At 51.1% G+C, this 20,968-nt stretch overlaps 8 protein-coding genes across 8 annotated transcripts; 3 read left to right on the forward strand and 5 right to left on the reverse strand.

Annotated features, from left to right (window-relative positions):
• Nucleotides 1-6,217: 6,217 nt before the first annotated feature.
• ACET3X_000031 (uncharacterized protein) lies at nt 6,218-8,549 on the forward strand (the record flags this gene model as incomplete). The annotated part of the gene is made up of 3 exons (XM_069447591.1): nt 6,218-6,891; nt 6,941-7,648; nt 7,712-8,549. 3 exons carry the CDS (start codon nt 6,218-6,220, stop codon nt 8,547-8,549), a joined length of 2,220 nt encoding a protein of 739 aa, XP_069310273.1.
• A 422-nt stretch (nt 8,550-8,971) lies between these two features.
• Nucleotides 8,972-10,621, reverse strand: ACET3X_000032 (uncharacterized protein; the record flags this gene model as incomplete). The annotated part of the gene is made up of 2 exons (XM_069447602.1): nt 8,972-10,212; nt 10,261-10,621. The coding sequence occupies 2 exons, from the start codon at nt 10,619-10,621 to the stop codon at nt 8,972-8,974; spliced, it is 1,602 nt and encodes a 533-aa protein (XP_069310274.1).
• Nucleotides 10,622-11,625: 1,004 nt separating this feature from the next.
• On the forward strand, nt 11,626-13,154 carry ACET3X_000033 (uncharacterized protein). The gene is made up of 3 exons (XM_069447613.1): nt 11,626-11,929; nt 11,978-12,279; nt 12,330-13,154. The coding sequence occupies exons 1-3, from the start codon at nt 11,689-11,691 to the stop codon at nt 12,957-12,959; spliced, it is 1,173 nt and encodes a 390-aa protein (XP_069310275.1). The 5' UTR covers nt 11,626-11,688; the 3' UTR covers nt 12,960-13,154.
• Nucleotides 13,155-13,848: 694 nt separating this feature from the next.
• Nucleotides 13,849-14,532, reverse strand: ACET3X_000034 (uncharacterized protein; the record flags this gene model as incomplete). Its single annotated transcript, XM_069447624.1, has 1 exon — nt 13,849-14,532. The coding sequence occupies one exon, from the start codon at nt 14,530-14,532 to the stop codon at nt 13,849-13,851; it is 684 nt and encodes a 227-aa protein (XP_069310276.1).
• A 507-nt stretch (nt 14,533-15,039) lies between these two features.
• ACET3X_000035 (uncharacterized protein) lies at nt 15,040-16,707 on the reverse strand (the record flags this gene model as incomplete). Its single annotated transcript, XM_069447635.1, has 6 exons — nt 15,040-15,174; nt 15,252-16,137; nt 16,188-16,287; nt 16,338-16,410; nt 16,479-16,556; nt 16,654-16,707. 6 exons carry the CDS (start codon nt 16,705-16,707, stop codon nt 15,040-15,042), a joined length of 1,326 nt encoding a protein of 441 aa, XP_069310277.1.
• Nucleotides 16,708-16,941: 234 nt separating this feature from the next.
• Nucleotides 16,942-17,742, forward strand: ACET3X_000036 (uncharacterized protein; the record flags this gene model as incomplete). The annotated part of the gene is made up of 2 exons (XM_069447645.1): nt 16,942-17,126; nt 17,187-17,742. 2 exons carry the CDS (start codon nt 16,942-16,944, stop codon nt 17,740-17,742), a joined length of 741 nt encoding a protein of 246 aa, XP_069310278.1.
• A 523-nt stretch (nt 17,743-18,265) lies between these two features.
• On the reverse strand, nt 18,266-19,194 carry ACET3X_000037 (uncharacterized protein; the record flags this gene model as incomplete). Its single annotated transcript, XM_069447656.1, has 3 exons — nt 18,266-18,292; nt 18,499-18,981; nt 19,051-19,194. The coding sequence occupies 3 exons, from the start codon at nt 19,192-19,194 to the stop codon at nt 18,266-18,268; spliced, it is 654 nt and encodes a 217-aa protein (XP_069310279.1).
• Nucleotides 19,195-19,814: 620 nt separating this feature from the next.
• Nucleotides 19,815-20,608, reverse strand: ACET3X_000038 (uncharacterized protein; the record flags this gene model as incomplete). Its single annotated transcript, XM_069447667.1, has 6 exons — nt 19,815-19,928; nt 19,980-20,078; nt 20,129-20,200; nt 20,252-20,316; nt 20,406-20,426; nt 20,605-20,608. The coding sequence occupies 6 exons, from the start codon at nt 20,606-20,608 to the stop codon at nt 19,815-19,817; spliced, it is 375 nt and encodes a 124-aa protein (XP_069310280.1).
• Between the last annotated feature and the right edge of the window lie 360 nt (nt 20,609-20,968).

Here is a 20,968-nt window from a genome sequence, read left to right on the forward strand (position 1 = left end):
TTAGAGTTGAGTTGCTCTTAGGTAACCTAGATAGATAATAGCTAGGCTGCGTTAGAAGTTTAGTTCCTGTATTAAGCTTAGTTCTTACCTATCTAACGATCCAACTATAACCTGTTCAGCAGCGTACGTAGTGCTGACATAAGACACGGCAGACGTATTGAAGATAGGTCCCTAGCGTCCTCAATGCGCGAAACGCTAGCCAGGACCACTCCGCCCCGTATATAAACGGGGATATGTTGCGCCTTGCTCCGCTAGTCTTCCCCGCACCCTCGGGCTGGCACAATATCGTACAGAGCTAAGTCTCTACGCTTTGCACGGAGTCTTTCAATAACTATCTAACCTTGCCTTTGATTTATAAGCTCTTCTTTTTGAGAAGAGGAAGCCCTTTCGACGAAAGATAGGATGCTGATGCTTGTCACGTTGAAATTTCCTCAGACACCTGCTAGGGTTAGTAGTAAGATTTCTCCACGGGTTATAAACTTTCTCTTGCTTACCATACCCAACGGATTGAAACCTCCGCATTACAAGGTGACGAGGCCTTGACAAGACATCCCGTGTCGCTCTCCTTATTCCTCGTATTGAGCAGACTGGTAGCACAGCAGATATCTTGGCGCTAGTTCTTTGGTTGATGTCTGTCATGAGATGCATATGAGGATTTGTCCGAAAGTTACAACTGACTTGCTATGCCCTAGCAATCGATCTAACCCACCCGAATCGCGGGGTTGGCTGGGAGCACACAAATCATTCCAGTCATCCATGAAGCGCGGCTTGCCAGAGATGAGAAGTTAATTAGGTACTATCCACCTGGTTGCAGATATCTTGTTCGTTCGTCCGGCATGTTCTTTTATCTTTCCACGAATTGGCGATACGATGGTATGAGCTTGTAAGAATGGGTCACTCCATGTCCAGCTCGCTTGTTGGCATTGTGCTTGGACGTATTCCTTGTAAGCCTCCAAATTCAGTCTTGCTCCGCGAAGGATGTTTTGTGGATGTCATCCCCGTCATAGCGTCTCGAATACAGATAGTGCCCAATATGCTCTGCGTTGCCTAGGTTGTCTGATTTTTCTTCTAATGGAGTTATCTCATCCTGTTTTTTGAGTAATATGCGCGCGTGCAGTTGTCTAGAATAGCGAAACGTTATAACGACGCGGCCGTTATGCATGTAAGCAGCTACCCGTGTATATCGTCGCCGGAAGGTTCGAAATCCGTGGGACAGTAAGCTATTGTTAGTATGATGTTCGCCGGATGCCCCGCTTTGAGTCGCCTGGTGCACGAAGCATGGTCTTTGTGGAATTGGTACCCTACCTAATGCCTGCATTATGTAAGATGTTATCAATCTGCGGAACCGTTTCTTGGAGACGTACTTGGCCATGGATGAGCAGATTTCATCGCATGCGAAAACGAGCATTCAGTGCGTGTCGTTCTGTGGGTCAATTTGCAAGAACGCAGACCGGAAATCATGCGAAAGGCTAGTGACACTCGCTATTCGTGCTGGGTCGTGACTTATGATCTGCCTAGCCTCAGCCGAGTGGCTAATTTGGGAGGTGCTTGACAGGATTCTACCCCACTAGCTGATCGTTGTGGCATCTTCCCATAGGTAGGTAGACTGCTCACTATTTTCTAGCCGCATCTTCCACATATAAGATGTATCCCCTGAGCTGGTTCTATATTGTGCCGTGTGCCCAAAGAATCAGCCTTCAACGTCGGGGGAGAACGCTTTCGATGGTGTCTGGGCGGCATGACATGCTTCAGTGGAGACGATACCGTCTCATAAACGTACAGTGTCTTCATTTCAGCCAACCATCGTGTCTTGTTTATATCATGAATAACACAAGCTTGATCGTGTTTGTTAAAAATCGGAGCTTATCCAATATTCTCTCATACACATTTCATCCAGCTCTGATGACGAATGTCGAAGTTTTAATCGGTCCCATAGATCTGTTCTGCCGACTATGGACTTAACAATATCCTCCTCATCGAAGCGATAGGAAGCCATTTAGTTTGAGTCGAAAAGACCGCCAAAGCAGCTACAGTTGCAGAGAACACATAGCCCGCACGTTTCCAGTCAACCAAGTTAGCTTCCTTTTCGTCGTCCCAAAGCTCGCTGTGCGGCCGCTCAGGCAGCGGCAACGCTTTGATATGGGCAGCTCCACGTTGGCTGCTACAAAGTACGTCGACCATCTTCGGTGCACGGTACAGAGGCATGACGTATCTTGCTATGAGCTTTGATTTCATAGTTTCCATGGCCTGTAGACTTTGGTGGTCGTGAGAGTCTTTCAAGAGACCATTTGCACGGCCAAAACGGACGTTTTGAGTTTCCTTAAAGGCCTTGACAAAGTCTGCGTCGGTGATTCTTGCGTCGTTTTGGTTGAAGAGAGCGTGGAGCTTATCGGCAAGGACAGCGGCGTCTTCGATCGCGCTATTTCCGCCGTGGCCGCTAATGGGATTGAACTGTGAGATGTGTAAGTCTGCTGATCCTTCTTCGCATCAGCTGGACTCACTTTGTGGGCGGCATCTCCGATAGTCATAATACGGTTGTAATGCCACTTCTTGAAGACCACCTCTGGAAGGGCTTGTAAGGTCGACGTCTTGCGTAATGCATAAAGTTCACCGAACGTCAACTTGTCTGTAATCAGACTTATTAACAATCAAGCTAGCTTAATTACTATTAAGCTAGTGCATTAAGCTAGCTATTTAATTAAGCTAAGCTAGAGTAGAGGTATAAAATAATTAAGTAAAGCTAGCTTATAGTAGCTTAATTATTTAGCTTAATAAGCTTAATAGAATTAAGAAGGTTAGATAAAGTAAGATTACGTAGAGATAAGATTACGTAGAGATAAGACACGTAATATTAACCCCTTTTCCTCCTCCTTTTCCTTCTCTTTTAGGATATGCTTTAGCTATTAAGCTAATTAAGCTAATTAATTAAGCTAATTAATTAAGCTTATTAATTTTAACCTATTAAGCTAATCAAGCTAAGCTAGAGTAGAGGTACCTACTAATCAAGCTAAGCTGGGGTACCCAGCTTACTTGGCTTGATTGTTGACAAGTCTGTCTGTGATACGATCGGACGCATGTTCCGCTACCAGCGCGTCCTCTTGGTCCTTAGTGTAGCGCGGAATCTTGCCATACACTGTTTCTGGAAGTCGTTTGAACAGAAACCAGTAGACTCGGTGCCCTGGTCCGGCTATGACAAGGTATGAGCATTTTCGGCCTAGTACGTTTTGCGTGGAACATTTCGGGAACCTGTCTGTCGGCCGCGATATTCCGAAGATGCAGCAGTATTCTGTTGGTATCGATCGATCGCTAGCAGGAACATATCCGGGCGTCTCTTGATCTGCTAGTCTCCACATCTCCTTACGCACTGTACTGTGTATGCCATCGGCGCTAACAAGTATATCACCGTGGAACGTTTCTCCGTCTGTGGTGACAACCTCAACCATGCCAGTAGACTGCCTGATCTCACTGACTCCTTTGTTGGTAAGTACCTTTGACTTATCAGGTAGGTTGTTGTATAAGACCTGAACTATCATCTGACGATCCACGAAGATAGGCGAATATCCAAGACTGTCTGTATTAGCTTTGAAACAATAAGTCATGCAGATTTCTGCAGCTTACCGCTCGGATATGCATTCATTAGCTTCCTCAAACTGCAATATAATCTTGCCGTTGTCATCGCTCTGAGCCAACAGCTTACCACAATCCACACCCTCGATCAAAGCCTTGACATTGTCAAAGCAGCCAAACTGATCGAAGATACAAAGGCCACTAGGAAGTATGCCAATACTGGCGCCTAGATCAGGAGCAATGTTTGCATACTTCTCCAAGACCAGATAGTCTATTCCGAGCTTTTCGAGAATGTTGGTCAGGGTGAGACCAGCGACGCTGCCACCCGCTATAAGAACCCGAGTCTGTTTTTGGTTTGGCATGATAAGAACTTCCGGGAACCGTTGATATGAGATCTCGGGACCAGATAGAAGGTGTGGCACAGCGACTCAATGCTCTGAGATGGATGGTGGAGCTATTTATAAAGTGTTCTTGCACCGACGACCGAAGAAGTTCCGACATGTCGATCTTTTCACCTTGTTTCAAACATATACAACAGCTTCACACCCACTGGAAGGGATTAGCCAGAATTTGACCATTACAAAATCAACGGAGAGAATCAGTAATCAAGTTATGCTAGTAGATGTAGCCAGATAAATGAAATCAAGCCCAGTATGTCCTGAGGTGCGTATCGGGAATTTTGAGCCGAGTGGAGTGAAGTGGATTTCGGAGCCGAGCTGGAGGTCGAAACATCCATGGATTGATTTAACAAGCCCGGACCCTCGGTTCCCGGAAGGTTTGGACTTCCGAGATCAGATAAAGGCGGTAATGACACCGAATCTGATAAGAAAAGCGTGGCGTTAGCTTGCATTAATTGACCGTGAACATGCTAGATGCTCAACGATATTGTGCTGTGAATTTCGATTGTGTTTGTCTTCCAACGCACGTTATTCCTTGGTATGTCTCATCATGGAATGCGCGTTTAGGTTTCGACGGGATGACGTAATCACCGCTGATCGATGAGCGCGATAGGGATGGACGTGACCCTCGCTCGTCCCACGCATTTCGACACTCATACGTCGCGATACCGCCCGAGAAAGGTGCGTCCTCCATGCGAATATCCTGCGCTTCGTCAGGCTGATGTGACTAGCCGCCGAACGTAAGGCCACCGATGAAGAGATAGCTGGTCGCAACGCGGCCACCGCGAAGAGCGTCGCGCTCGAAAATGAGAAGTTTATTCCACGTAAAGAAATGCCCTATGAAGCCAGAACAGCGTTATTAAGCATGTTCGATTCTTTCGCTGGGACTGATGCTAGCGATGGGGAGTCTGACGAGTCCGATTCCGACGCATCGGACCTTGACGACTTCGAGATTGATGATGATGGTTACAAAACAGCGATGAGGTTAGAAGAGGAGCATGGAAGACGCGTTGAGAAGGCGCATAGACATCTAGCGATCAAACTTGTGCGTGAAGAGGAAGTACAAGCGGGTAATGTGCAGGGCGAATGGGATCTTTTTTCTCCCAACCTCCTGGATCTTCGCGATGCCGACCACCAAGGAAAGACATGTCCACTTTCGACAATGGAAAACAGGCACTCTGGTCATCGGAGGCCCTGAGATCGATTCCGTGCTCTCTTCAACGGAAGCTAATGCGGCACTCTCCCTTGACGGCCTCGAGAACGATTGGCACATACCTCTCAACCTCCCGAAACTGGCGTCATTGGACCTGATACCTCTCATAGGCATTCGCCAGAACTACCAAGGTGCTGGAAATGCTGAGATACGAGTTGGTATATCTTTCTTGGGGAATGGTCACCTGAAAATGAGGGTACCAGGCATATACCTGGCGGGAAAGAAGCAGTGGAGAAGACATATCACACTTTATGGCGTGAATCGGACGTTTCCGCCACGCGAAGAGGAGAGTCCGGAGTCCTTGCCGTGAAGAGCCACACCCCACCGCCTGAGGGCTCCCAATACACTCCAAGAGATGCACCAATTAACAACGCTAAGCCGAAGCCACGACCGCAGCCGGTACTGCAGCCTGCGCCCATAGCTGAGGCATAAGATCAACGTGCGAACGGTCGAGTAGCGATGTGTCATCTTCAGGTGGGGTGATGTTGAAGAGGCGGATTGTTGTCCACTCGCTGCATGACAATTAGACAGTGCATTACTGAACAAGCGAGGCGGGTTTGTAGGCAAAAACAGTCCAATCAGCTATCACGATCAGCATGCGTTCGGTGTCCCGACCGGAACTTGCACTGTGCATATCCGCCCGAGATATCTGGTTCGGGTCGCATTCAATCCCGTTTGTTCATGTGCATATGTGGCGTGGTAAAAGTCTACGTGTTACGCTCTCAGCCAATGAAATCCTGTTATCTAGGGGCGAATCTTGATGTAAAGATGGGTGAACGTCCCCAATAATGAACTTTGGTTATTTTCCCTCGATCACCATTCAACTCATCCGCTGGTACTGCGATAATACGAAGCAGTAGAGTCGTTCCCGACTTCCGCAACTGGGACTCCAATCGAACAAAAACAAACCCCCGATTGGAAGCTATCGCAAACATCAGCAATCTGATTTTCGACAAACAGTTATCTAGAGTCCGATCTCCAGACAGCGTAAGCACCATCGCCCTGTGGTCACACCCACTCTACGCTATCTCTCATCACCATGGATGTATGCAAAGATCTCGATGAGTACACGCAGGTCATGCAGCAGAATATGCGCATTCTGCAAAACGCTAAAAAGAGACATGGTCAGCTTCCGCATGATCGCAAAGGAAGAGACATAATGTTGTTGGAGTTCATGATGGCGTCAATGGCCACCGCACAACGTACTGGAAGGAAAGACACACGAAACATAAGCTCGTCATTCGTTCCACCAGCGTATCCGCCTTGCACCACCTCCCTCGAAAACCTCGAACCTATCAAGATCGAAGATCTGAGGCTTGAGACTCATCACCGTGGAAGATATCTTCTCTTACGAGTAATCACGCCGCCAAATCGTATGACAGGGATCCTAGTCTTGGTGGAAGATGAATACGGAGACGTCGCAATGCTGCAGCTCTACCAGCAGGGAGATGAAGTCAGCCGCCCAGCGACCAGTGTTGTCGACAAAGGCATAGTCCTCCTAGTAAAGGAGCCCTTCTTCAAAATCACAGCGTCTGGAGACTACAGTTTGCGAGTAGATCATCTTTCGGACATTGTGTTCTTGACGAGTCACGATACCAGAATACCACGTTCATGGCAGCGGCGGTCGCTAGAGGTCGGAAAGTCTGCAAACACCTTGAAGCTTGAAGGCAATAGTCATGTAGGGAAAGGAGAGTACTGGCAGGCAATCGAGAAGTGAGTAATACCTACAGTCAGCCCGTAGCTCTGCTGACACATGTAACAGGTATTCGGATGCCTTGGTGCATCCGGCAACGCCCAACGAAATCGACTTGATCAAGCGGAACAGAGCGCTGGCATATCTCAAGACTAAACAATATGACGCTGCGTTGTCCGACACAGGCTTCCCAGACTTCGGTAAAGAACCCTCGGAGAAGGCACTGTTTCGTACAGCGGAGGCTCTATACCATCTCAGACGATATGAGAGCTGCCGCGACGTGCTCGAGCTGCTATGCACACTCTTTCCATCCAAGAATGAAGCAACAGCTGCGCTGGTGCGCGCCAAACATCGCTGCGACGAGGCCAGAACTGGACAATTCGACTTCAAGCTTCTCTCCGCCGAGGCAAAGAAGCACAGCCCCCCTCATCTGGATCACGCTACTTACATCGGACCAGTCGAAGTTCGGAAAGTGAACGGAAAAGGTCGCGGCTTGTTTGCAACAAAACCCATGAAAGCTGGGGATCTAGTGTTGTGTGAGAAAGCTTTTAGTCATGCACACGTTGACGACGAGCAGAAAGGCAATGCAAATGTCACTCTCTTGATGAACGTCGAGACGAACAAGGGTTTTATGGGAGGCCAGGCGGATCTCATCCAGTTGATCACGCAGAAGCTTTTCAAGAACCCCTCGATTGCTCCTGAATTCACTGACCTTTATCATGGGGATTACAAAGCTGTCGATATCAAGTCTGTTGATGGCCAACCTGTGATCGACACGTAAGTGCGCCCTGTTATGCGAAGGAATAGCAAACGTGGTAGACTGACGCTACAGTTTCTCAGGTTCCTTGTCGAACGAACAATGTCTCTCAATGTATTCGGTTGCCCACTCACATCGCTGAATAGTTATAACGAGGTCACATCTAACACCTTCTCGAAGAAGAATTCCAACTTCCACTCCTGCGGCATTTGGATCAAAGCCTCGTACATCAACCATAACTGCCTCGGTAATGTTCGTCGCTCTTTCATCGGAGACATGATGATAGTTCGCGCGGCCAAGGACCTTGATGCTGATACGGAACTGATGTTTCCATACGAAGCCCCAGATGGTATCTATTCCCCAAAGGCCGAACGAAAGTTCAAGAACTGGGGTTTCGTCTGCAAGTGCGCACTCTGCGAAGATATCAAAGCCACCAAGTCCTCGGAACTCACCAAGAGAAAGAATCTCTTCGACCAGTTGGATAGTCTCTGCAAGTCTGGATTGATACGTCAGGATATGCCGACCAAATTCGAACGTTCACTCAAGGCGCTGAACGAGACCTATTCCCGCCCGGCGGAAGAAGTTCCTCGACTCTTGCTGTGGGACCCACAGTTACTGTTAACACGAATTTATATGGGAATGCCTGATGTGACGAAGGGCTTGGATTCGGCCAGGAAGACTCTACAGAGTCTGGGTTTCGTCGTGACTGGGCTTGACCGTACCCCAGAAGCTTTAGTGATCTTGAAATGGGGTCAAATAGTAGATCATCTTGTGGAAGTCTTCTTGCATGCGCGGTCGGCGTTGGAGCAACTGGGGTTGTGGGGGAAGTCGGAGCAGGCGAAACAATATGCGAGAGTTACGTACCGAATACTGGTGGGGGAAGATGCTTCTTTCGAGCAGACTCATTCCATCTCTTCCTAGGTCTTCTAGTCAGCAGGTACATATTTCGTACACTATGTAGCGTTGAATACTCATGAGCCGATATGGATTGGCATAGTAGCTGCGGCCCTTCCAACACGACTGGTGCCTATCATCGGGTGTAGAGCTTAGATCAGCCTGCTCTTTCTGTAGTCTCTGGAGACACAGTCTGTCTTCTTACCAATCAGGCTGAAGTATTCTTAGCTGAAAACTTGTCGTGACCATGTACGCAGAAAGCCTAGAAAGCAATAGCCGCAAAAGTAGGGTTTGCACCTCATATCGTGTATAATATTTCTAGAGTATAGGATATCCAAAAAGAATAGGTGAGATCATAAGATAAGGCCGGTCTGAATGTGTCTACTCTACGAGGCTACGAAGTAGATTGCTAAGCTGTACAATGACTCGGTGGATAGAGGTATAGAGATCTATACAGGAATCTCTGGTACGAGAAGATGGGAATCGTAGGAGCAGCCAGTATGGACTATATGTGTTCCAGTGTTCAATGTGCCAGGATGAGTAAAATTCGGGTTATGTCCTGGGTGGGGATCGCTTCCCTTGAGCGTAAGACGAATCCTTTTCCCCTTCCGGCATAAGATACTGGCTGGCCAGATCTCGATATCGACAGGAACAATTTCACCAGGCTTCAGGTTCAGCTCACGAGTGTGCTTGTGGACAGGCTGATGAGGTGTTGTCAACTCCTCGTCCAACTCGCGGTGGGAGACGCGGAGCCATCCACCGGCAACTGGCCCATCCGCCGACAATGTTCTCCATGGAAAAGGAACTTTGTCCCCTGTCCGATCAATCTTGTCGATTTCAACGAAAATGTCCATATCATCATTGCCTTGAGCTTCGACCCAGAGCCTGAGCTTGAAGTGGCCTGTAAGTTCGGTATCGACGGGCAAGACGTAATCAAATTCTAGTTTTTCGGTGAACCCGGGGGCGTTGCTAACATCGTATTCCGCTTTGTGTGACTTTGGGGAGGATTCTAGCTTCATGGTCTGCTTTTCAGAGTCCAGAAACAGCTTCGTGTACTTCGTCCGAGCAAGCGGCCACTCCTGTTCCGCTCGGTAATTACCAATGTAGTACCGTTCACGAATCTCGAGGTTGACCTTTGGCCAGTAATCGACTTCACTATCCAAGCCCTTGAGGAATTTATCGAAAAATTGTCGCTGACGCTCCTGGTCTTCGTAGAATGAAGGAAACTTGCGCCTGCCGTGAACACGCAGCCATTTCTCAGTCGAACTTATCTTCTTAAACCCTTCAAGCGTTCCTCGAGTGTGCAGTCCGAAGTCACCCCAGCTAGCAACAACATATGCTGGGACTTTGATCGCAGACAGATCCGGGTTTTTGCTCTTCCAGTAATCATCGAAAAGTGGGTGTGCGTCTGTCAATCTAGTAAGGTCCTCGATCTGGTTTCTTCCGTAGCCCCATTGAGTCTCAATAATTCCCTTGATAAAAGGGGAATTGATACCCCCGTGATGTGCAAGCTCCCGATAGAAATCTGTAACGCCTTCGTTTGGATTGATTGCCTTGAGATGTGGAGGATTGAGAGCTGCGACGCGCCACTGAGACCAGGCGAGATAGGATACGCCAGTCATACCAACATTGCCTTGGCTCCACTCTTGAGTTCCTGCCCACTCAATTGTGTCGTAGCAGTCTTGCGACTCTTGATCAGACATTTAGGAGGCGTTGCCCTCCGAATTCCAGAGCTTACGGGGATCTACGATGACAACAGCGTACCCATTTTCGCACCAAAATCCAGGGTCTGGTGTTTCGAAAGCGACGTACTTTGACAGAATATTCGTCGGCACTACAGATCCCGTCAGGTTGTTCCATCGGTGAAAAGGATTCACGTGCTTTCCATACGGTGTCCAAACAAGAATCGTTGGGTATTTCGAGAGCTTCGATGGCTTGTACACGTCTGCGTAGATTTTCGAACCGTCCCTGAGCACGATAGTCGTGTCGTAGTCAATCTGGAGATTGAGTTCGTCATCTACAACAGTCCGTGGATTGAATCCAGGGTGCGCAGCATCTTCTGGTGATAGAGCTTGGACGAGGGAGTCTTTGGGGCTCATCTTGGTCAATCTAAATAATACGATAGGAGCTGGTATTTTTTGACTGTCTCAAGGTATGAGAATGTAAGAAGTGTACAGGCAATGCGACGCATCCATAGGCCGCTTCTGAACGAACGATGGTCCATGGCCGTAGGCATTATATAGTGCAGACCGCGATATGGAGACGGCAACCGATCGGGTCTGCAATCCCCTTTCATCCGGCCTTCGGATCCCGGGGTGGTGGCATCTCCTTTGTGAGGTAGGTCGCTATGTCTCAATACAAGTTCCGACCGGCCATTTTGGTGCCACCCGGAATACCGGGTGGGTAATCCCTCTTGCACCGGTACAACACGGGCTTCAGGCGGGGCTTCCAGGCGGGGCTTCCAGGTGGGGATTCGGCAAACGAACCGGAAACGTTGGACAGAGTCCGACAGACTAGAAATTGGAAGGCGTAGCCTAGATCCCGTCTAGATGGACTTTTGAACGATGGAAACGAAGCTTGTAGAGAGAAAAGCCCTGTCGGAGATGTCATTTCTCTATGGAGCAGGTCTCCGGTTTGACGTCGCCCAAAAGCGTTCCTTCCAAGATCAGCCCTAACCCATGTGGGACTAGTGCGCGGATATAGTTCGAATCCGGAAAAGGCCTTATCTTGTATCCACCAACGGCCGATTCCTCCTAGGATACTTCCACCACTTCCAGCATGTGACACCGTTTTTCGGGTTAAAGGTACCCACATTTTGAATCCAAGAAGGCGGATTCATCTATAGAGGCGCCACCGTTTCGGAATATGCCTGAAGGCCCGAGATGGGAATCATGGGATCGAAAATCATCTCCGTCTGCTTTGACCATTGGCTGCACTAGCACTTTCAAGCAACGGTCGTTCGTCAGGACTTTGACATACAGTGCAACTATCCCGGATGAGGACACATTTATGAATCCACACATGGTCATTTGCCCTAGTGGCGTCCTTGAGATGTTGTATACAGAATGCTCAGAATGTGAGAGGCATCACACACACCCAACTCCTACACTCCTTACTTTTATTCTTCTTCTACGACTGTCGCTTCCGATCTGATTTTGCATTCGCCATGAAGTTCCTGGCTATCGCTGCTCTTGCCGGCTTGGCGCACGTGGCAAGCGCAGTTGGTGTTGCTGGCAAGGCTGAAGGTTTCGCAGCCGGCGTTACAGGCGGCGGAAATGCCACGCCGCAGTACCCAAAGGACATTGCCCAGCTCACACAATGGTTGACTGACGCCACCGCGCGTGTCATCGTGCTTGACAAGACTTTTGATTACACCAAATCTGAGGGCACAGTCACTGGAACTGCTTGTACGTCCACATGCTGGTAACGCGCATACGGTATACTAATAGGAGCAGGCGCATCCTGGGGAACTGGAGCAAAGTGCCAGCGCATTTTGTTGGACACCTGCGCTGCCGGTCAGGTGAAGGAGACTGTCACCTACTACAAGGCTGCGAAGAACCCCATCAAAGTGGGTTCCAACAAGACCATTCTGGGTATTGGATCCAAGGGCATCATCAAGGGAAAGGGTCTCTCTTTTTCCGGCAAGAACGTAATCGTCCAAAACATTCAAGTCAGCGACTTGAACCACAAGTATGTCTGGGGTGGAGATGCTCTCTCCTTTGTCGGCGCTGATCTCATCTGGATTGACCATGTTACTGCAAGTCTCCCTACCCATATTACAATGTACAACTGCTGACATGACGCCAGACCGCGCGCCCCGGACGCCAACACTACGTCTTCGGTTACACCCCCAGCACCCGCATCACCCTATCTAGCAACTTCATCAACGGCGCCTCCGACTTCTCCACTGGCTGTGACGGCTACCACTACTGGGTTTTCGAGATGGTCGGCACTGGCGACTCCATCACCATGAAGAACAACTACATCACCAAGACCGCTGGCCGCGGCCCTGCCCTCAGCGGCAAGACGCTCCTTCACGCCGTGAACAACGTCTGGTTCGATGTCAAGGGCCACCTGCTCGAAGGCGGTGATACCGCCGCCCGCGGCATCTTTGAGGGCAACGTCTTCAACAACGTTCAGAATGTGGTAGCCGAATACCGCGGCAGGCTGTTTGGTTCCCCAGATGCCAACACCAACAGGCTGTGCAGCACTGCTCTTGGAAGAGCTTGCCAGGTCAACCTTTTCCAGGGCACTACGACTACCGCTAGCACTTTGACAAGCAAGAAGGACACTTCGTTCTTCAGCGAGTACAAGGGCTTGGGCATCGCGAGTGCTGTTGCTGCCTCTGCTATTACTTCTAGGGTTCCCAACGGTGCTGGAATCGGCAAGATTCCTGCGCTTGCCGCAAGGTCTGCGTCAGCCAAGTTCAGAGAATGAACGTCCACCAGAGTCATAAAAGAATGATCTGGAATGTTCGTGCATGGTGGGTATGACTAGACATATCAAGAAGTGTATGAAGCCGGCCGGATGTCAACGAATATGGTCGGGCGAAGCTGTTTCTCCGTGTAAATACTCTTTTCTTTCTTTTGCACATATTTTCAGGTAGTACATATTTCATCAAAGCCTGCGAACACTTGTAAGCTTTGTCTACCTAGGTTAGACGCCCTTAGTGCGATAGGGCTATTACCAATTATATCTTTTACCATTCTCTCCCACAGGCGGCCAAGTTGTATACCTGCGATAGATCGGCCAGCACGCCGATCATCCTTCCCTCGCCCATGCCTCCCAGGCTATCTTCGAAAACATTATGTCGTAACCTGAAAGAAAGAGTTAAATGAGGCGAGATGGTAGGATGGGCTTCTCATCTTCCATGGTCACAATTTCAGATGAGTGAGCTTTCAGGAGCAGTTGGTAGTCAACATTTCAAGAGAGGATGATATCACATATATATTTTCATACATGGGTCATTGGCTATTGTGGCGATGGTGTTTCGGGAGTTGTGAGTCTCTCACTTTCGTCTATGGGTCATAGCCGTACCATGGATGGGATGAGTGTACCATGGAACTGCCTCGCGATGCCGTGAGTCAGAGGTGAGTCAACATATTAATGAAAATCCATGTATTGTACTTAACTAGAGTGAGCTGGGTATTGGTTATGGGCGAGATACAGTCCTTCTTTCTCAGGTCTGCAAGACACCAAGCAGATGTGTCATTGCACATTATTTAAAAGATTGACAATCTCCTGAAGAAATCGATGCCCACTGGCCAAGGTCGAATAAACAGAGTGGTCGTCAGCAACGATGCATATCCTTTCCATCGCCCTGGTTTCATGACGAACGCTCCTGATACGGCCAAATTTCCCGCATCCGCTCTGGCGTCATGTTGAAATGATCACACCTGCGCACAAACTCCTCCAATAGCGCTTCGTTGATCTTTCGCGCCTCTTCGACATCCATCATTGGCATCAGCCAACCGTCAGAATCTGTCTGGAGCAGCTCCCTCACCCACTTGTGTACCTCGTGATATCTATTGTACTCGGCAAACTGCTGCTCATGTCTCTTCAGCTCCTCCTCGCTGAAGCTGATCGGACATTCGCCTTCAAAGCCAATCTCTTCCCAATTCGCCGCATACTCGATGAGACATGCGCGAATTGGTATCACACCCTCTTCTGAAGCTTCTGCACAGCGTGTGAAGAGCTCTCGGAGGAATAACGGTATCTGTAAAGCTTTCCAACCCCGTATGTTCTTGGCCTTGCTGTTGATCTCGTATATCTTTGCAAGCTGAGCATGCTTCACGTTGTGCTGAGTCGCTTCCTTATCTTCTGCATCCAACTCGTCAAAGTTGGGCAGTAATGTCGGAAGTTCCATGGTACCGAGGACATAGTCGTCCTTGATTGTGAGAAGCTCTGGAAATCGTGCTTGCAAGAACAGCGGTGAGGCTGCGACGAACTGCCAGTCGATGATGGATACTGTTTTCTCAGGGTTCTGTTCAGACACAGAGATATTGCCCATATGAAGGTCTGTGTGCCACAAAATAGGCTCGGAAACCTTTCCGATGAGTGTGCGTTCGTGGAGTCTGGACATGACCTCTTTCGCCATATCCTGGTGAAGGCCTACGGGATCGCGAAAATCAATGGGTTATGCTTGGGGGAACCCTTGGTCCAGGTCACTGCTGTACTATAGTTCTCAGCGTGGTACCGTGGTTGTCGTGATACCCTCACCTCTTACCTACCCACCATCCACTTCCATCTCCACCATCGCCCATGACCTCATAGTAGACAAAAACTACAATCCCCGCTTGCAAAGACCTGCCGACAGCAGGGTTGCTCGTCACGATAGCTAAACCCATAACATTCTCTAGAGTTTATCGGCAAACAGGTATCACAAACCAATACATTCTCTAAACATTCGAATATATCGGTAACCCGGTATCTGCCACGACAGGTAGAGCACACGGATATGCATTCGCTCATTCGCCATGTATTCTACAGGAGAGGGCGAGGTTGTGTGTATGAGAGCCTAAATACCAAGCGTAAACTCCACACCAACATCAATATCCCTCGCCATCTTGACAACCTTTGAGAACTGCACCGACTTCTCCGCCGCAGCCTGCAAATCATCAATAGAAAAGATCTTGAGACCCGAGTCGTTGAGCTAGAAAACATACGTCAGCACAGCACATCTCTTTTGAAACCGATGAAGCTAGTCGTGACAAGCAAGGAAGAACTTACAAGCTTATGAGCCGCCTCCATGTTCGTCCCCTGTAACCTAGCAATAACCGGCGTCTTGAGATTCATCTCATTCACCACCTGAATCAGCCCCTTTGCAATAGCGTCGCAGCGCACAATACCACCAAAGATGTTGACGAAAATCGCTGTGACCTTGGGATCGCTTGTGATCAGGTCAAACGCCTGCCTGATGGCCTCGGGCGTCGCACCACCGCCAACGTCCAAGAAGTTGGCTGGCGCGCCACCGTTGAGCTTGATAATGTCCATGGTGGCCATGGCGAGACCGGCGCCGTTGACAAGGCAGCCAATGTCACCGTCGAGCTTGATGAAGTTGAGTCCGACCTTGGCGGCCTTGACTTCCTCGGGATCCTCCTGCGTCACGTCGCGCCACTCAAACACCTCCTTTTGGCGGAAATCAGCATTGTCGTCAAAGTTGAGCTTGGCGTCCATGGCAAGGACCTGGTGGTCGGTAGTCTCAGACAGGGGGTTGATTTCGATCTGGGTAGCGTCCTTCTCCATGAAGACCTTGTACAGCTTCTGGATGGTGTCCTTGGCGTCCTCGATGCACTGCTCCGAGAAGCCGAGCTCGGTCGCAATGTTGCGGGCAATGTCGTCGGTGACGCCCTTGTGGATATCGATTGGGGTGGTAATGATGGCCTCGGGGTGCTCCTTGGCGACCGTCTCAATGTCCATGCCTCCCTGCGACGAAGCGACGATGACGGGGCCCTGCGACGCGCGGTCCATGAGGATGGCGAGGTAGAACTCGCGGCGCGCAAACTTGCGGTCGACAATGAAGACGGAGTTGCAGAGCCGGCCGGCGGCTCCCGTTTGCTTGGTGATGAGCTTGTGGCCGATCATCTGCTCGGCGAGGATGGCGGCTTCGCGGGGCCTGCATGCTGTGTTAGAGGGTAGCCGCGGTGCAGTCGTGGAGTAGCATACGAGTAGACGACCCGGACTCCGCCCTTGAAGCCGTTGTCAAAGGTGCCCTTTCCACGGCCTCCGGCGAGAACCTGGGCCTTGATGACGGCGTCCTCTCCGCCTGCGCGCATTAGTCCGGAACATGTGCATTTTACGCTGCTCGTCGCATACCAATGTCCTTGGCAATCTTCTCAGCCTCGGCGCCGCTGGTAGCGACACCACCCTTGGGCACGCCGATGCCATACTAGAAAACCTCATTAGACGTCTGGCCCATGGTGCGAATTTGGCGAATATGCTGGACTATCTGCGTACCGACTCGAGCAGGGCCGCGGACCTGTATTCGTGGATGGCGAGCCCTCTCCGTTGCTGGGAGCGCATCAATGGTGTCTCCTGGCGCCGTGTTAGCACATGGCCTTCGTTTGGAGTGCACGCTGCGTAAGAGGCTTTTGCAGCTCTGCGGGCGGAGCAGGCCCGTGTGTATACGTACGGCAGCAGCGCGAACAGCGCGAGCCAGCGGCCGGGCGCGGGCAAAGTTGTACATGATGTCTGGGCGGCAGACACACGTCGGGGTATATCGAGGGGTGGGATGAGAGGGGGGTAAAGCTCGAGGGCTAGCAAGCTGGTCGTGGTTGCTTCACAGGGCTGTTGCGGACGTCTGCTAGCGCGCCGAGAATGAACCGGGTCCTCAAAAATATCGCGGCCGGGAACGTCAACGGTTTCCAGTCCATGTCAGGCCCAACTTGGCCCATGTCGCGCTCCGCATAGTCGCAAAGAAATGTCTAAAAGAACCAGCGACGGCGACGTCATCGCAAACCGCATAAGTCTGCTCGAGGCAAAGGGACAGAAGCTCTTGGCGTCGCTGTACGGGTCGCGGCCTGATTGGGACACGACAAACGATGCTACCAAGTCACAAGATGACGACGATGACCAAGACCTGAAACAAAACTACGCTCACGACAGGTAATGCCATGGCTTCTTCACGTTCCATGACTTGAAATGTGGCCTAACTCCATCCCGCAGAATCGGTCTTGGCGGCATACTTCCCAAGGACATTGAAGACGGCAGCTTCACCCGCAGGATAGTGACCTCGGACGACAAACTTCTCCAGCAGCTCATCGGGAAGAAGAAGGCAAAAGCCCATGTTAATGCCAAGCAGGAAGCTGCGAGGCCCAATGCAGCCGCCAAAGCACAGCAATACAAGAAGCAGGCGGCGAAGAAGGAAGAGTCGGATGACGATGACGAGGGCCGGGCTGCCACGTTCAAGTCCAAACGGCAGGGAAAGAAAGAGAAGCAGCACGTGAAGAAAGTGGACAGCGACGACGAGGATGAAGAGACAAGGGTGAAGAGGTTAGGAAGCAGTGCTGTGAAGGAAGAAGAGGGGGTGTCGGATGAGAAGGTAGTCGTGGGAGCTCAAGCAGACGCCAAACCTGTCAAGCAAGAAGACGACGACGACGAAGAAGCGGACGCAGAAGCCACACAGCCAGCCCCCAAGAAAGCACGAACGAAACCAAAGAGTTTCCTCGACGAAATCCTAGCAGAACGATCGAAAAAGAAGAGCAAGAAAACCAAGACGTAAAAGACCTCGAGAGCTGAAAGACAGCACCAATCATGTAAGATATAACGGCGTTTGAACTTGTTGAATCCGATACCCAGTGTCCACGCAACCCCATAGCAAGAAACCAATAAATCTAATTTTGTCAATCCACACATACTTCCCCTACTCCCTCACAATCAAACTCGCCATCCCCATGCCCGTCCCAATACACTTACTCAGCACACCCACCCTCTCCCCACTCCTCCCCATCTCCGCCAACAACGTCGCCAACATACGCCCACTCGTCGCCCCCAACGGATGTCCCAACGCAATCGCCCCGCCATTCGGATTCACCCTGTCCATCCTATTTTCCAACCCCAACTTCCTCACGCAATACAGCGCCTGACTCGCAAACGCCTCGTTAATCTCCCACAAATCCACATCCTCGGTGCTCAACCCCGTATACGCAAGCAACTTCGGTATCGCAATCGCAGGCCCAACGCCCATCTCATCCGGCGCACACCCCACGACCTGTGTACCAGCCCATTTCCCAATGATTTCTGATTCAAGACCCAGCGCCGTCGCCGTCGATCTCCGCATCATCAGCGCTGCCGACGCACCATCAGAAACCTGCGACGAATTCCCGGCCGTACTCGTCCCATCCTTACTAAACGCCGGTTTCATGCCCGCCAGCTTTTCCACCGTCGTGCCCGGTCTTATCCCATCATCCTTATCCACCGTAACCCGCTTGACGCTCTCCGGCACCTCTGGCTCCACCCACCGCGTTTCCACACTCACAATCTCCGACACAAACTTGCCCTCTGCTTGCGCCTTCGCAGCACGCTGCTGGCTTTGCGCCGCAAACGCATCCTGATCCGCGCGACTAACTCCATACCTGCTCGCCACATTCTCCGACGTAATCCCCATACTCATCACACACTCTCTCGCGTCCTTCACAGGACTATCTTTCATCTCAGGCCACAGCTCCGTCGGAATAGCGCGGGACCCATAGTTCCGCGTCATGCTCTCCATGCCGCCCGCGATCCCGACGTCGATTTGCCCGACAGCGATGGAGTTTGCGATGGATGTGATGGCGCTGAGACCCGATGCGCACGCACGGTTTACCGTGCTGAAGGATGTCGTAGTCGGTACGCCAACGTGGTTCGCGGCCATGCGGCCTGCTTTTGAGCCGCCGAGTTCGGCGAGCACGGTGCCGATGCATATATCGTCTATTTTTGCGGGGTCGAGGGTAGGGAACTTGTTGAGTGTGGCGGCGAGGACCTGTGGGCGAAGATTTTAGTAACTGGGACATGTTGTGTTTGTTGTGTCTGGGGTGTGTAGGTGACGTACGGCGCCGAGGAGCTCGTGGTCATATGCATCGCGCAAGCCGCCCTTCTTCGCTCTTGTGACTGGCGTGCGGAGCGCGGAGAGAAAGACGACGTCGTGGGGATTCTTTGTGAGGATGTTCTTGAGGCCCTTTTGTATAAACGCCATTGTGTCGTATGGGGGCAACGCTCAAAAAGTCAAATGCGAGGGTATCAATCAAACAGGAGACAGAAAGTGAGGTAGGGACGAGTAAAGAATAATCCACCCAGACGATTACCAAACAACGAAGCCATGGTCATGGTAAGTTAAAGCCAAGGTCCAGATTCCTTTCGGAAAGCGTGGAAGCTGTGCACTTCGGCAAGTGAGCGCGGGGCGGAGAAACAGCGGCAAAGCTCTCTTCCGCGCAGCAGCAGTGGGCAGCCCGGAAAACAAACCCGTATGCAACGTGGAAAAGGCGCGCTCGGTGCATATGCACGACATCAACCACAACGTGGGGTTACGCGGAGATATTGTGAGAAAAGCGCAATGTCAACTTTCTAATAATTTGAGCTTCTTGACTTCATCATGTAGAACTCGTGAGTAACTACCTTCCTCAAAGCGACTCCGTGACGCACTCGGCCCACAGTCGCATCCGCGTCCGCATCCGCACCTCCAGTCCTCCGCCAAAATGCTCAAAACTCGTAGAAAGAACCCTGCATCATTCGTGCCAGAGTCGCAAAGACCTCGCAGCTCTCCATGTGCACCTTGACCCACCGCCATGAAGCGAAGCCGAGACAAAGAGAGAACATCTATGCAGCGGGGTATACGAGACGGAAAACGTCGTTGAGTACAAACCAGCCGCCATCGGCGTTCTTGAGCTGGAAGGCCTGGGTGAAGCTCATGGGCTTTTCCTCGCCCGCAAGCTATTTCAGTGTCAGAACGAGACCCAGTGTAACGCAGAGAGATGGACTGACCAGAAGCGCACCGGTCACGAGGACGAGAATACCATCGTCAGCAGAAGGCTGAGCGTCGACGGTGTCGGTGCGATGTTGTATCTGCTGGAATGGCAGGTTCTTTCCTTGAATCAGCCCAGGCCCGTCGCACATCAAAGAATCACGGTTACCTGGAGCTTCTCTACAATGGCAGCTGAGCCCTGCGTTCCTGTCGCCTCAAAGGTGAGCATAGAAGTCTCCTTCTGTAGTCATTTGTCAGCCGACTGCTGCTGTTTTTACTCAGAGTCGCGTACGTAGAGGGAGGCGAGACCAGCGCGGTTCTCGTCAAACGTCTTGTAGTAGAACTGGACGAACTGCTCTGGAGCGTGGGTCAGTCGCGGTCGCGGGCTGGCTGGTGGAGCGTGCGAGGAGGACATGGAGGCGGGGTTGTGCGCGGCGGGTACATACGGGCAATGGCGTTGAAGTCGGCTGGGGAGATGTGTTAGTGCTGAGCGTGTGTATGGGTCGCGACATGGCAATGATATCGCAGGCGGCTGCTACGAGTGCTGCATCTCCTAATACGGCCTTGCGATCACGATCCGAAGCTGTACGCTCCCGCCGCACGCGCATCGAGGCGGCGGTGGTGGGGTAGGCATGGACAACTTACACATCTCTGCGGTTCCTCGACGGGGACTGTCTGAGAGAGCTTGAAGTTGGTTGCGGGGTGGGTGGACGGGTACGCGACAGCGGTATGACGATGTGACGTGGAAATGTCGAGAAAGTGTTTGGGCTTTTGCTGTCACTGCCCGCCATCGCTGGGCTTCGTTGGTGGGGCGCGCGCTAGTCCTGCTACGAGCTCGGCCCGACCTTTGCCCGAGAGCTGTCATTTTCTTCCGAGCTGTCGGCGCGTGCTCTTCCTCTCCAGAGCGCCATCGCCCGCCATCACCAGGCTTGATGCAGCTTGGAGTGGCCAGCGTCGCGCTCACATCCTACAGGTAAGCAGTCTCCGTCCATCTTCATCTCCCGCAACA

This window comes from Alternaria dauci, chromosome 1 (genome assembly GCF_042100115.1).
Source record: "Alternaria dauci strain A2016 chromosome 1, whole genome shotgun sequence".
In the NCBI taxonomy this organism is placed as follows: domain Eukaryota; kingdom Fungi; phylum Ascomycota; class Dothideomycetes; order Pleosporales; family Pleosporaceae; genus Alternaria; species Alternaria dauci.